The following is a 14,075-nucleotide window of genomic DNA, read 5'->3' as shown; positions in this document are numbered from 1 at the left end:
TTCTCGAGCCCGCTGACAGCCACGGGCTCAGAAACCAGACGCCAGCAAAATTGAGCGTCTGGTTTTCGGCCCAACAGCCGCCGGCCCATTTTAAATTTTTTCTTCTTTTTTTTTTTTTTTTTTACTCTTCGGGACCTCCGACTTAATATCGCTATGATATTAAGTCGGAGGGTGCACAGAAAAGCAGTTTTTACTGCTTTTCTGTGCACTTTCCGGTGCCGGCAGAAACTAGCGCCTACATTTGGGTAGACGCTAATTTCTTAGAGTAAAATGTGCGGCTTGGCTGCACATTTTACTTACTGTATCCCGCGCGCATACCTAATAGGGCCATCAACAAGCATTTGCATGTTGAGGGCGCTATTAGGTGCCGCAGGTTGGACGCGCGTTTTCCTTCCCTTACTGAATAAGGGGTAAGGGAAAACGCGCGTCCAAGAGCAGGCTAACAGTGCGCTCCGTCGGAGCGCACTGTACTGTATCAGCCTGTGTGTCAGTTTTGTGGCAAAAGAACAGAGTATTATCAACAAGAAATCACAAGACAGAAATGGACAAGTCTCAGATGAAATGACAGATGTCAGTGACACAGTGCCATCTGCTGGCATCAAACCAGAACAGTTGCCCACCCAAGATCTCCCAAGCCGAATAGTGACAGATACCTGGCTCAGGCTAGGGTTTATTCTGTGCAGTTAAATGCAGACCAGCTGATAATCTGTCCCTATGCTCTCTTCAGAAAAATTACAATACATCTCTTACAAATAGTTTTCAGTAATGTTAGTCTGCTGCTATCCTCCAGTTTATGTATTAAATGTGTGTATTAGATTTTTAAAGTCCTAAGCCAGCCAAAGTGCCAATGAAGGAGAAAATAAAAATATTAAAGAAATAATTCAACTGGATTATTTGCAGGCAATGATGCCTGCAAACGTGAACATTATATACTGTACTGTTTCTATAGAATCTTTCAAAAAGAGCCAGATTTAATAAATGTGAAAAAATGAGGCTGATCTGAGATGATGTCTCATCATCTGCAGCACCTCTACCTTCCCCAGAATAGAAAGCTTTTCACTAGGTAGTAACTGGCTGTAATATCAATGCCAAGTAGCCATTTCTTGGGGAGAAGCCTAACCACTGTATTTTCAGCCTCAGTTACAGCCTCCTCCCTAACACTATCCATGCTCTAAGGGCCCTTCTAAGGCAACAGGAGCACAAATCCAACTGGTAGGTGCTGTAGCACAGCATACTTTGCATTTTAACATTAAATGGCACCCTAAACTTGGACTATGTACATTAAATACAATAATAATGGGAAACTATGTTAGAATAAACATTGTATTAAGAACTTATCAGAGGATAACAGAAAAAAAAAAACACCAGACAAAAGTGCCAATTGTGATACGGATACAAGTTCAATAGGAACTGGACTGAGGAACCAATTTATTTTACACAGGATATCTTACATTTTCTCACCATTTCTGCCTCCACCACCCTTACCATGCAGAAATATTTTCTGATGTTGCTTCTGAGTCTGCCTCCTTGGAGTCTTATACTATAATCTCCTGCTCCAGAGCAGGGTTTTCAACCCAGTCCTCAGGACACACCAAGCCCGTCTGGTTTTCAGGATATCCACAATGAATAAGGTATAGGGAGCAAAACTGGATTGCGGCCTGTCTACGTTCTGCCAGGTTGCAACTGTGACTAAGTCTATTCTTTTTACACTTAATTTTATTAGGCACCTGAAAATGTTTTTATCAAGAGCCAATCTTCCATCATAAACCACAATGCTTGTGTTATCACGTTTAAATGACTGTAACACGCTTAACATAGGCATTACAGGAACCTCTTTAAAGCGCTTGCAATTATTACAAAACACACTATAGTTAGAATTGTCTTTGGTTTGTCAAGATTTGGACAAATCTATTGAAGAATCTTCATTAGTTACCAATGGCAGTCCAAATCAAATTTAAGATCTTGTGTCTGACTTTTAAAGTGATTCACTGTGTTCCGCAGTAACATATAGAAACATAGAAATGACAGCAGAAAAGGACCAAATGGTCCATCCAGTCTGCCCAGCAAGCTCACGGTAGCATCTGCTGCACCCTGTAGGTTACCCCATGCTTATCAGCTTCCCAGACCGTAAAAGTCAGGGCCCTCAGTTGCTGTTTGAATCCAGTTTCTAGTTATGCCTTTCCGTTGAAGCAGAGAGCAATGTTGGAGTTGCATCAAAGTATCAGGCTTATTGTTAAGGGTAGTAACTGCTGCATCAGCAAGTTACCCCCATATTTATTTGTTTCCCCAGACCGTAAAGGTCAGGGCCCTTGATGATTGCTGTTCAAATCCAATTCAGCTTTCCCTCTTGTCATTGAAGCAGAGAGCCATGATAGAGTTGCATCAAGAATATGAAGGCTTACTGGTTAAGGGTAGTAACCGCCACACCAGCAAGTTACCCTCATGCACTCTTTTCTTCATTTTCATCCTCTAGCCTTTAGGGATTCACAGTGTTCATCCCATGCCCCTTTGAATTCTTTCACAGTTTTAGTCTTCACCTCCTCTTCCAGAAGGGCATTCCAGGCATCCATCAATCCCTCCATGAAGAAATATTTCCTGACATTGGTTCCGAGTTGTCTTCCCTGGAGTTTCATTTTGTGACCCCTAGTTCTACTGATTTTTTTCTAACAGAAAAGGTTTGTCGAATGTGCATCACTAAAACCTTTCAGATATCTGAAGGTCTGTATCATATCTCCCCTGCTCCTCCTCTCTTCCAGAATACATAGTTACATCCTTCAGCCTCTCCTCATAAGTCTTCTCATGAAAACCCCACACCATTTTGGCTGGTCTTCTCTGGACCGCCTCCATACTTTTTGTCCCTCTTGAGATATGGACTCCAGAACTGAACACAGTACTTCAATTGAGGCCTCACCAAGGACCTATGCAAGGGCATTATCACCTCCTTTTTCTTACTGGTTCTATGCAGCCCAGCATTCTTCTGGCTTTAGCTATCGCCTTGTCACAATGCTTTGCCATCTTCAGATCTCCAGACCCTATTACCCCAATATTCCTTTCTTGGTCTGTGCACATCAATTTTTCACCCCCCATCACACACATCTCTTTTGGATTACTGCACCCCGGATATATGACTCTGCACTTCTTGGCAGTGAATCCCAGCTGCTAAATCTTCGACCATTCTTCCAGCTCTCTTAAATCCCTTTTCATTCTCTCTACTCCTTCAGGCATGTCCATTCTATTGCAGATCTTAGCATCATCCGCAAATAGACAAATTTTACCTTCTATCCCTTCCGCTAGTTATTTATTTATTTATTTTTGATGTTTATATACTGAATTCCTGTATAAAATACAAATCAATCTGGTTTACATGGAACGGCTAATCGCCCGGGGTTTAAATAACCGCCCAAGGCTTTTACATAAAACGGTTAAATTTACATATAACAATTAAAAACAGTAAGTCTCAGTTTAACAATTTAACAATTAAACAGGAAATTGCCTGGGGCATTAAGTGCATGCCTAACGGCTTTACATAAAATTAAACAGTAACTCGCCACTGGTTAAAATGAAAATGAAAACAATTGAACAGGGTAGTGGAGGGGGAGCAAAAAGGAGAGTAATAGCTGAATGCAACGAGGGAATGAGTACCAGGAAGGAAGTTCAAAATTGAAAGGGAGGTGTAGAAGGGAGGAATGGAAAGAGTGGGAGAGATCCGGTTGGATAGTTGAGAAGGAGGATTAACGTGGAAGGGAGGAGATCAGCGTTAGCTACAGAGGAGGGAGGACGGCAAGGGGAGAAGTACCGCCTATAAAGAGAATCAGCATAGTGAGCTTAAGGAGATAGTACTTAAATTAAGGTATCAAATCATGTCATCTTAGTAGCATTAAGTATCTGGGAAAGCTTGGCTGAAGAGCCAGGTTTTTAGCTTTTTTTAAAACTCCGGTAGGCTATCACTCACCATATTATTGAGCAGAACCGGTCCCAAAACCGAACCCTGTGGCACTCCATTTAAGATGGTTTTCTCTTCAGAGTAGGTTCCATTTACCATTACACTCTGTCTCCTATCATTCAAGTAGTTTGTAATCCACGCAACAACACTGTCATTCACTTAAAAGCTTCTCATTTTATTCACAAGCCTCCTGTGTGGGACTTTATTTGGCTATATTATTAATCCAGTATCACTTACATTAGGGCTTCCCAAACTATGGGTCGGGACCCCAAATGGGGTCACAAGTGCCTCAAATGGCAGTACTCTTCAAGTGCCAGAAGCATTAATCATGGAGCTTGGCATGGGACCTGTGAGCTAGCACACACTCATAGACCCTGCAGTGGCACTGCCATTGTATGAGTTTCTGTGGTAACAGGAGCCCTGCATGAAGAGGGATCGACGCTATTGCAGGGCCCATCAGCTTGCTCTGACTTTTATTAGTAATGCTGCTGCCATTTGCAGACCACTATTGGGCTTGGGTCCAGCCATGAGGGAAAAGGAGGGATAAGTATGCATGGGTCAATAAAGACTGCCACTGCTCCTCTTCTCACCCATTATTGAACCTGCCCAAGAGAAAAATGTTGTCACTGTCATCAGCCTGCCCTCTCTTCCCACCAGTTGTCATCTACCTTTGATCCTGGGCCCAAAGGAAAATGTTGCTGCTGACCCTGGCCAAGGATGTTTGGAAGAGGCTATTTGAAGGGAGGGATGTAAGGCAGGAGGGGCTTGAGGGTTAAATAAGGTAGATAGGGATTGGCTATGGAGGGTGAGAGAAGGGAGAATGACAGAAGATCAACTGGGGGATGTAAGAGGAGGTACAGGGGTGGGAGGTAGGGAGGAGGCTGGGAGAGGTGATTGGGGGGATAGCGTGAGGAGAGGATGAAGAGGATTAATTGGGGATTATAAAAAGGGATTATTAGTAGAGGATCAGCTGGGGGACGTGAAAAGGGGCTGGAGGGGGTGAGAGAGAGGGGTTAGGCTGATAGAGAAGGTTTGCTGGAGGGGATTAGGTTAAGAGAGAAGGTCCTCTGGAAGTGTTTGAGCTTAAGACAGGGTATCAGCTGGAGTGCAGGAAGAGTGATTGTTGGAGGGGAATCACATCTCTGGGGTCATGCGAATTTGCAAATGCTACAATGGGGTCACATTGGGTAAAAGTTTGGGAAGACCTGCTTTACATGCTCTACTATCATCTCAACAAGAATTGTTGAGGCTTCCTTCTCCTACAGAGATGATTGGAAGGGACTCGTGGTATGTCCTTTGCATAACAGGCCCCTTTCTTATATTCGATTAGAATTAAACTATGAGAAGTTTAAAAAACTTGATTAAACAGCTTCCTAATCTTGGATGTCTAATGGAGGTGGTTATGAATGTTAATTAACTGGAAGTGTAAACTCATTTCTATTTTGTTTTGATTAGCAGATGCTGAAAACCTACCTTTTTTTAACAGGCATACGATGATTGATTTGAGCTACAGTTTGATATTAAAGTTATGTTGGAACGGGAGCTAATGTTGACAACAAGGTTGTACTGGAATGGGACCTGAATGAAGTTGAATGATAGCAGGAGGGAATTGTTTATTTTTGTTTTAGGATCAATGTACTGAGTTATTGCTATTGTCAGCTGCAGGGTTTTATGTTGTATGCTATGTCTCAAATGTATTTTTGTAAACCACTCAGAAGCTTTATAATGTTAGACGATATAACAAATGTTATTAAACTTGTGAAAGATGTATAATGAAAGCAGAACATGTACGACAGTTGTATATTAGAGCTCATGGATGATGTCACCCTCCAGCCTGTCTCCCTCTCGGCTCCTCTTTCAGCACAGTGCAGTCACACAAACTGCACAAACATGATTCCTCAGTCTTTTTTTTTTTTTTTTAGCTTGGCTGTTTCCTCCTGCTCTTTTGGGCTTCCAACTTAACCCAAACTGTGTCTATATGAGCCTCTATTCACAACTATCCCCTTTCAACTCAGTCCAGTGCCCAGAAACTGCAGCTCCCTGTGGACCCCTAGTCTGGCATCTAGGTGGTTTCATTGAGCAATGGCCAAGCCTCTTTCCTCTTAGCCAGCCCACGGAATGAAAGACTTGACCCAGAAATCAAACCCAGGCCCTCTTGCATGGCAATGCACAATGTCAGTCCATTACACAATTATTTTTAATAACAATCCATTTAACCATCAGTATTGTAGTCTTGCATTCCTGCAGAAAGTTCAAGCTCTTCTTACTCACCTACTTCACTCTGCAGCTCCTCACTACCTTTCCTCTATCTCTACACCCTTTCTTGTGCTCTTCTCTCATCAAACAAGTCACTCCTGGCTATACCCTTCCCCTCTACTGCCAATTCCCAACTCCATGCTTTCCACCTAGCTGCACCATATGCTTGGAATAGACTTCCTGAGCTGGTGCATCATTCTCCCTCTCTTGCCTTACTTAAATCCCATTTAAAACCCCACCTTTTTGAAGCTGCTTTTAAATCTTAATCCCCGATTGTCTCGCTTACAGTTTAATTTTTAACCATTTTCTTAATAAATGAAATTCCCCAAGTCTCTTCTGCCCTATATGTTTATCTTGATTAGACTGTAAGCTCTACAGAGCAGGGACTGTCATATTTTTTTTTTGTACAGTGCTGCATATGTCAAGTAGCACTATAGAAGTGTTTAGAAGTAGTAGAGGTAGCTGTGTTGAAGGATTTTCTCTACAAAGATAGACTCTAGGCAGTGTTGAATGAAGGCTCACAGAACTAGACATATTGGTTTTAATTTAGCTAGAAAGTCAAAAGAAACAAGAAAAAATCTGCTGGGTCAAAAAAAATTAAAAACAGGGTGCCACACACATATATATATATATATAAATGTAGCACCAAAGAAGATGGAATGGAATTTCCTTTCATCGTTTGCTGTATGCTGTCCAAGCCATCATAAAATCATCTCTCATGAATGACCGCTTCATCCCACTATCCATTAGATTATATCTTTACTGATGTCTCCATTACTGTTCACTTTATTGTGCTACAAGAATCTCAGTGGAGACATGACCTGTTAAAATATCCAAAAAATATTGGAGAATGCCAAAGTGAAGTAAGTCCAAGCAATGTCAATCTTTCGTTCCAGGTTATGGCAGCAGCAGGCTCTCTGCGCTTTGGTGCATCCTCACAAACAGCCTGAACTCTCCAAGATTCACATGCAAGCAGGGAATGGAAACATGTATAACATGCACAATCAAACATACTAGCCAAGCTAGTAAAAAATATTACAAGAGTAGGATGAACATGTTGAAAATAATAATTGCTATGTGTTTACCATCTGGGAGCTCAGAGAGTAGCTCAAATGTCTTATGTACATTCCTTCGACAGAAATCAACAGGATCATCCAGAAGCTGGGACAGAGGAATAATAACTTCGCTGCGCAAAAACCCATTCCTGAAATCAAACACATAGTAATATAGTAAATGATGGCAGATAAAGACCAAAGGGTCCATTCAGTTTGCTCAGCAAGTTGTTTAGGGTAGTAACTGCTGCTCTGGGGCAGATATCTCCATGCCTTCTGTTACAGGTGGTAGTAACTGCCATTCCATATAGGTTACCTCTATGCAGAAGTGTTACACTTAAAGTTAACATAGGTTCCCCCCATTTTTTTTCTTACAATTATAAGAGAGCACATTTATATACAGAATTGAAAAGTAATTTCCCTGACACTCAGTTACAAACTTCAGCACCACACAGTCACCTCCCCCCTACACTGTTATAAATCCTAGTGCAACACACTCACCTCTCTGGACACTGTTATAAACCCCTAGCTCTGCAGTCATCCTCCCCTGATATTCCATTTCAAACTCCATTGCTGCGTTGTCCTTCCACCACCCCCCTCTCCTGACATTCAGTTCTAAATCTCAGCATTGTTCAGGACTATAGTTCTAGCTGAGAGTGAAAAATCTCATCTTTTCTGTCCTGGGGCTGGATAATAATAGGGTACATGCTCAAAAGGCAAACAGGTGGAAAGCATGGAAAGGGTGTGTAGATTTTCCATCGCTGGTATTTGAATGCTTGCAAAGAAATGTAGCAGAAATTGGGTGGGATTACTTGTACCTAGTGCTGCAGGTAAGGCTTAGAAAATGTATTTTCTGTAGCCACTTGCCAGATAATGGCGCAGATACTTCGACTCTCTTGGCACACTGCATAGAGATGGCTATTACTCACCTTCCCACGTTATGCGTCGCCAGTATAGAAAATACTTCCGTTGTGCTTTGTCGAACCGTGTTGTCTTTGTCGAAAAGCAACACTTTTAGGTTATCCAAGAAACCTGCAGTGAGAAAGGCTTTATCAGAAACACTTCTGTCATGCCGGCTCCCTCCGTCCACTTTCCCCCTCATATGAACCAGCTGCGAGGACGAGACGGTTCGGCCTTGCCCAGGACTCACCGAGCGCGATGGCCTCGTAGGCGAACTCCGGGTCATGCATCAGGTCAGTCAGAGCCCTGAGCGCCCTCTGCCGGGTCAGCAGCTCGGGGTTCTGCAGCTCCTCCTTCAGCTTGGGCAGGGCGCGCTCCCCGAAGGCGATGGGGGCTTTGGTGGGGTCTATGTTAGGAGGCCAGTAGGGCGAGATGCGAGTGTGAGCCATAGCCGTTTCGCCTCGCGGGCCTCAGCGTGCTACGGTTTCCAGGCAACAGCGAACATTACGTACGATCGATCGTGGAAACACGCCCAGCGCTGCTCTGCCTACGCAGTGTTCGTAGGGAGTACGCATGGCGCAGTGTGCGTTGTTCCTAGGCAATAGTAAAAGGGACCTGCTTAGTGTAGATAATTTAGCGATTTTGCCACGTTTTTAACCCGATGGAGATTTAGAAACAGCGAACACTACACGGGGCTAACTGAACTTTTTTGCACGTTCCTGAATTTTGGCACGCCCCCCTACGTCTTTTGACTCCGCCTCTCAGGACGCCCTTCCAGACGCCGACGCCGGTTGCCATGGGAACGCAACGGGTCGCGGTAGGTCCTGGGCCCTGGAAAGGTAGCGGACCGGTCAGCGGTTGCTATGGGAACAGAGCGGGTCACGGTAGGTCCCTGGTTTTGGGAGGGGTGCGGTGCAGGTCAGCAGTTGCCATCGGTACAGAGCGAGACAAGGTAAGCTTTAGCTCAGGGAGGGGTGCGGTGCCCGTCAGCGATTGCGGTGGGACACAGTGGGTAACAGTAGGTCCTGGGCTTGGGAGGGAAGCTGTGCCGGTCAGCAGTTGCCATGGGAACAGAATCGGTCATGGTAGGTCCCTGGCTCTGGCAGGGAGGTGGTGCTGGTCAGCGGTTGCCATGAGAAAAGAGCATGTCATGGTAGGTCCCTGGCCCCGCGAGAGGTGCGGTACCGCGGTCAGCGGTTGCCATGGGAACAGAGCATGTCATGGTAGGTCCCTGGCTCTGGGAAGGCTGCAGTGCTGCTCAGCACTTGTTGTGGGAACAGAGCCGGTCACAGTAAATCTCTCGCTCTGGGGATGTGTAGAGCTGGACCACGGTTACCATGGGATCGCAGCGGATTGTGGTAGGTCCCTGTCCCGGGGAGGGGTGCGGTGCAGTGCCAGTCAGCAGTTGCCATGGGAACAGAGCAGGTCTGGGAGGGGTGGAATGCCAGTCATTGGTTGCCATGGGAACAGAGCAGGTCACGGTTGGTCCCTAGCTCTGGTGATGTGTAGTGCCGGGCACCAATTACCATGGGAACTCATCGGATTGTGGTAGGTCCCTGGCTCTGGAAGGGATGTGGTGCCAGTCAGCAGTTGCCATGAGAAAAGATCTGGTCACGGCAGGTCCGTGGCTCTGGGAAGGGTGTGGTGCGGGTCCGCGGTTACTGTGGGAGACAGTGGGTCACAGTAAGTCCCGTGATGTGGGAGGAAAGTGGATGAGGTTTGACCTGTGGAAATGGCCTGTTTGCTTGTGTACAGGTCAATAGTGCGTGACTTTTCATTAGGAATACCTTAGTGGAGTTAGACCATGAGAGGCATCTACCTGTATAATTTTGAAAATTCAAAACTATGCATGTATTTTTGCCTAATAAAGTACCTGAAGAAATAAACAGGTGACAATTTTTGCAGCTACATTTAAGGGGGCATTAATAAAAGCAAAACTGCCCCTGTAGTTTTGCTTTGATTATACAGCAAACCCAGCCAGTAAAAGGTACAGGGGTAGTATGATTATATACTCCTTAAATATACTGAGGTCATTATTCAAAACGTGTTCAATGCTATTTAGCTGGTTAAGAGGGACTTATGCGGCTATGACCACTGAATATGTGCCCATGTTCAACGGCCGCTGCTTAGCTGAACAAGTCTCTTATACAGCTAAAATGTACGCACAAAAAAAGTGGGCATGCATAGGCCAGATCAGGGGACTTATACACCTAACTACCAATATTCGTAGTGAGGCATATAAGTGTATGTCTAAATTTATTAGAGAAGTTCTAAGCTTAGCGAAGTACACACATATAAGCGTATATTCAGCGGCTTTGCAGTGCCGCTGAATATACATCATAACTTAGTCGGTTAAGTTATATAAGGCTAAATTACTTAAATGGCCAGCTTTGAATATTGACCTCGCAATTTTTTGTTCTCACTAGTAACTTTTACTTTATAAACCCCACTGTCTCTGTGTTGCTTTCTCTATAAGTATCTATAAATGTGTTTCTGTCTGCTCTGCCTTTCTTTTGCTATCTCTGTAACATTTTGGCTGTGTCTGTGCACAATATGCCCCAAATTGTGTGCATAGGCGAGGGCTTGCCTGTGCGCGCAATTTGGGGCACATTGTGCGCTTAGGTTTGCAAAAGTGTGCCTAGCCTTGGGGCGCCTACATTTTGGATGCATGTACATTTTACCGCACGAATTAGCTAGACACACACCTTCAGTCACCTGTTAAGCGAACTGACAGACTGATGGCACCTGTGGCTAAGAAACCTAAGCGCCTTTCCCTCTATGCTGCCTGTCTTATTTGGGCATCTCAGCCTGGTGTGCCCTCTAACTTATGCCAGCGCTGCTTAGAGGCTCAGGGAGAATTATCTTCCTCTGATTTTACTAAGCCTGGTTCTTCCCAGCCTGATGATGGCCTGGGTCTTTACATGTCAGGAGAGGTGCCTGACCTTGGAACTCCCTTAACTGGTTTGTCAGCGGGGAAAAGTAGCTCAGTGGGCGCAGCACAGGTGCCTTCTGGTTTTGGCATGGATCCTTCTGGGGTAGAATTTTTTCAAGGATTGCAATCCTTTCTTCAGGCGCCGTCCTCAGCCCCATGCAATCCTGTCAGGTCAGAATCACAGGTAATCTCTCACTCGCCTAGTTCTACTGTTAAGCACCAAGCTGACGGCTCCAATCTTGCTATAACAAATGGTCTTTACAAAAGAAAATAACCTCTTCTTAAATATAAACTAAGTATAAAATAACTCTAAGGAAGGCGACAAATGGTGACCGTGTAAGAGAGAGCTAATTTTACCAAGATCAGCACAATTTGAAAACGCTTTGGCTGAGGGAAATCACTAATGGGCAACAAAAAGAATTGCATTTAATTATGAAATAACAAAAGTTAAATTAAAAATGTAAAAACGGTATTAGTACTAACAAGGCTATAACAAACATATGGGGTAGCCTAATCAGTAATACCGGACATCAGTGTACATAAGAGAAAGTACAGTGTCCTCTGTTTGTTGATATTTTGGATTGAATAAAGGCCTGGCCCTTAATTCCTTAAAGGTGCAAGTAGCGGTTCTTGCCTGTTTCAGTGGTCAGGTGAGTAGTGGATCCTTATCGGCTCATCCATATGTGGCCCACTTCTTAAAAGGAGTGAAACATCTTCGTCCTCCCTTGTGGTTGCCAGTACCCTTGTGGAGTCTTAATCTGGTTTTGGATTTCTTGGCGGGCCCTACATTTCAACCGCTGTTTAGCCTTTCCTTGCAGTTACTGACCTTGAAAACGGTGTTTCTTGTGGTGATTTGTTCTGCGCATCGAATATCCAAGCTGCAGACCTTGTATTGCTGGGAACCATTCCTTCGGGTGACTCCAGGGGCAATACAATTGTGTACGGTTTCTTCCTTTTTGTCAAAAGATGCGCGAGTGGACAGCAAGCCTGAATGAGTGGTGCTGCTGCTCAGAAGTTTCCAACTTGTTCTAATTCATCTCCTTTTTGTGTCTGTTACCTTGGATCCAGTTCACACATACAGATTTTTATTATCCACAGTTACTCTAAATTCTTTTCTCTGAATGGTAACTCCTAGTATGGTACCCAACGTTATGAACATATAGTTAGGATTAGTTTTCCCTATGTGCATTACTTTGTTCTTTTCCACATTAAAATTTCATCTGTCATTTAAAAGCCCTGTTCTCCAGTCTGGCAATGTTCTCCTGCAAGTCCTTGCCATCTGCCTGTATCTTGACAACTTTAAATAATTCTGTGTCATCTGTAAATCTGATCACCTCACTCATTTTCCAGATTGTCAGTAAGTTACAGTGGTCTTAGTACATCCCACCAGTCACCTCTCTATTAAGTAGTTACATAATGGGACTTTGTATCATTTCAATGGTTTTTACATTGTTTCGGAAGTCTCACCCTTATCCACTCGCTTATTTACACCTTCAAAAAATTCTAATGGATTAGTGAAATGTAATTTTCCTTTGCTAAATTAATGTTGGCTCTTCCCCCCATTAAACCGTGTTTATCTTATTTCTCTGCTTTATTCAATATCAATGTTTTCCACAGACATAGAATGGGAAATAAACTTTAAAACCTTTCTCTCAGTCTATCTTCATCTCCCTCTCTCATGGTCTGTGTCTCAAGCATCCATCTTTCTTCCCCTTTCCTCTCTCCTGTATTTAAGAGAATCTCACTCTGTGGTTCCTCAGAGCCTCCAGCTTGGCTTTTCTACACTGAACAACTTTAAAAGGAGCACAAAATAAAATGAAGCCCATATTTACCTTGTAAAATTAAAACATTTTTAACATAAGGTCTGAAGACCCAGCTAACAGCTAAAGAGGTGCACTCAGTGATGACATTTAATATCTCTTCATTGTGTTTTTATATATGACTAGCAGACAAAGTGAACTTGCTGGTCCTCTGCTCAGAGGGTGAGGAGTTACAGAATGTTGCAGCTGGTGCCACCAGTCAGCAAGAATCGCGTCATCGCTGACTTCCCTAAGGTAAATGCCCTCTACCAGGCAAGAGGCACTGGGAATATCTTTCATGAAATGTCAGAATTTCTGGTTGCTTCTTACCCTCTTTTTGGCTAAGATCAAACATAACAACTGACTAGTGAGCTGCTGGTCCCTTCTTCTTTATTATAACATTTATATATTGAAAACTGTACAACATGAGAGGTTAGTGCCCTGCCACCCAACCCCACTAGATACATAAAATTGGACCCTGGCCAAACGGGGAAGATTAAAAAAGTAAAACAATAACAACAAAAAATGTTTCTTTCCCTGTACGTACCCGGATCAGTCCAGACCATGGGTTGAGCCTCCTGTCCAGCAGATGGAGACAGACCAAAACTGAAAGGGTATCCTATATCAGGACAGAGCCTACCCTGCAGCCCTTCAGTATTTGTCTGTCTCCAGCAGATGCCAGGCAGCTCACCCTGCGGTTCCCTGTTAGCTTGCCCTTTCCCTGTGGGGATTTTTTCTGTTTTCTTCTTTCTTGTGGGGCAAGCTCAAGCAAGTATTGTCTTCTGTTAATTTTCAGTAAAAAAAGAAAAAAAAAAGTTTTATTGAGATTTTTTATTCCTCTGTGTTAGGGAGACAGTTTTGTCTCCCTCGCTCTTGGGGGGCCTAGGGGGGCTTGCCCCTTGACTTGTTCAGCCTAGGCTCCTTTCCCGGTGACATCTTTAGTGTGGGGCGATACTGGTGGTGCCAGTCACGCCCCCTTAGTCTCCTGCCTTGCCCCGAGATATTTAATTCCTCGGGTACTCTGTCAGGGATGTTTCATTCCCCTGCTTAAAAAAATATATATTTTCTGACTGACGATTGAAGGTCCCAGAGAGGCAGGAGCTTAATTTGAGTTTGTGGCTCAGCATCGGGAGAGTGCAGGGTTCGATCGCCTGCACTTCTGCCCTGGGGATTTCTTGCTCAGCTGTTTTCTT

The 14,075-nt window shown here is 44.0% G+C and overlaps 2 protein-coding genes across 10 annotated transcripts in view; one reads left to right on the top strand and one right to left on the bottom strand.

Moving 5' to 3' along the window:
- RSPH14 (radial spoke head 14 homolog) overlaps positions 1–8,776 on the bottom strand; it is a 124,609-nt gene extending 115,833 nt beyond the window's left edge. The window contains exons 1-3 of the mRNA XM_029620130.1: positions 8,402–8,776; positions 8,181–8,283; positions 7,285–7,403 (exon numbers count right to left, since the gene is read on the bottom strand). Of these exons, the coding sequence (XP_029475990.1) occupies positions 7,285–7,403; positions 8,181–8,283; positions 8,402–8,600 (421 nt within the window). The 5' untranslated portion in view covers positions 8,601–8,776. The remainder of the gene's footprint in view (positions 1–7,284; positions 7,404–8,180; positions 8,284–8,401) is intronic.
- Positions 8,777–8,883: 107 nt separating this feature from the next.
- Positions 8,884–14,075, top strand: part of RAB36 (RAB36, member RAS oncogene family) — a 48,884-nt gene continuing 43,692 nt past the window's right edge. For 2 of the 9 annotated variants that reach the window (XM_029620139.1, XM_029620131.1), the window contains exons 1-2: positions 8,968–9,103; positions 13,030–13,137. In XM_029620139.1, the coding sequence (XP_029475999.1) occupies positions 13,081–13,137 (57 nt within the window). In that variant the 5' untranslated portion in view covers positions 8,968–9,103; positions 13,030–13,080. Of the gene's footprint in view, positions 9,104–9,408; positions 9,510–9,635; positions 9,700–13,029; positions 13,138–14,075 lie in introns of those variants that run through there. The other 7 variants (XM_029620133.1, XM_029620132.1, XM_029620138.1 and 4 more) reach the window with 7 other exon arrangements.

The sequence above is a fragment of the Rhinatrema bivittatum genome, chromosome 11 (assembly GCF_901001135.1).
Source record: "Rhinatrema bivittatum chromosome 11, aRhiBiv1.1, whole genome shotgun sequence".
Classification (NCBI taxonomy): Eukaryota; Metazoa; Chordata; class Amphibia; order Gymnophiona; family Rhinatrematidae; genus Rhinatrema; species Rhinatrema bivittatum.
Note: the sequence above shows the minus strand (reverse complement) of the source record. Positions and strands in the feature narration are given on the sequence as shown.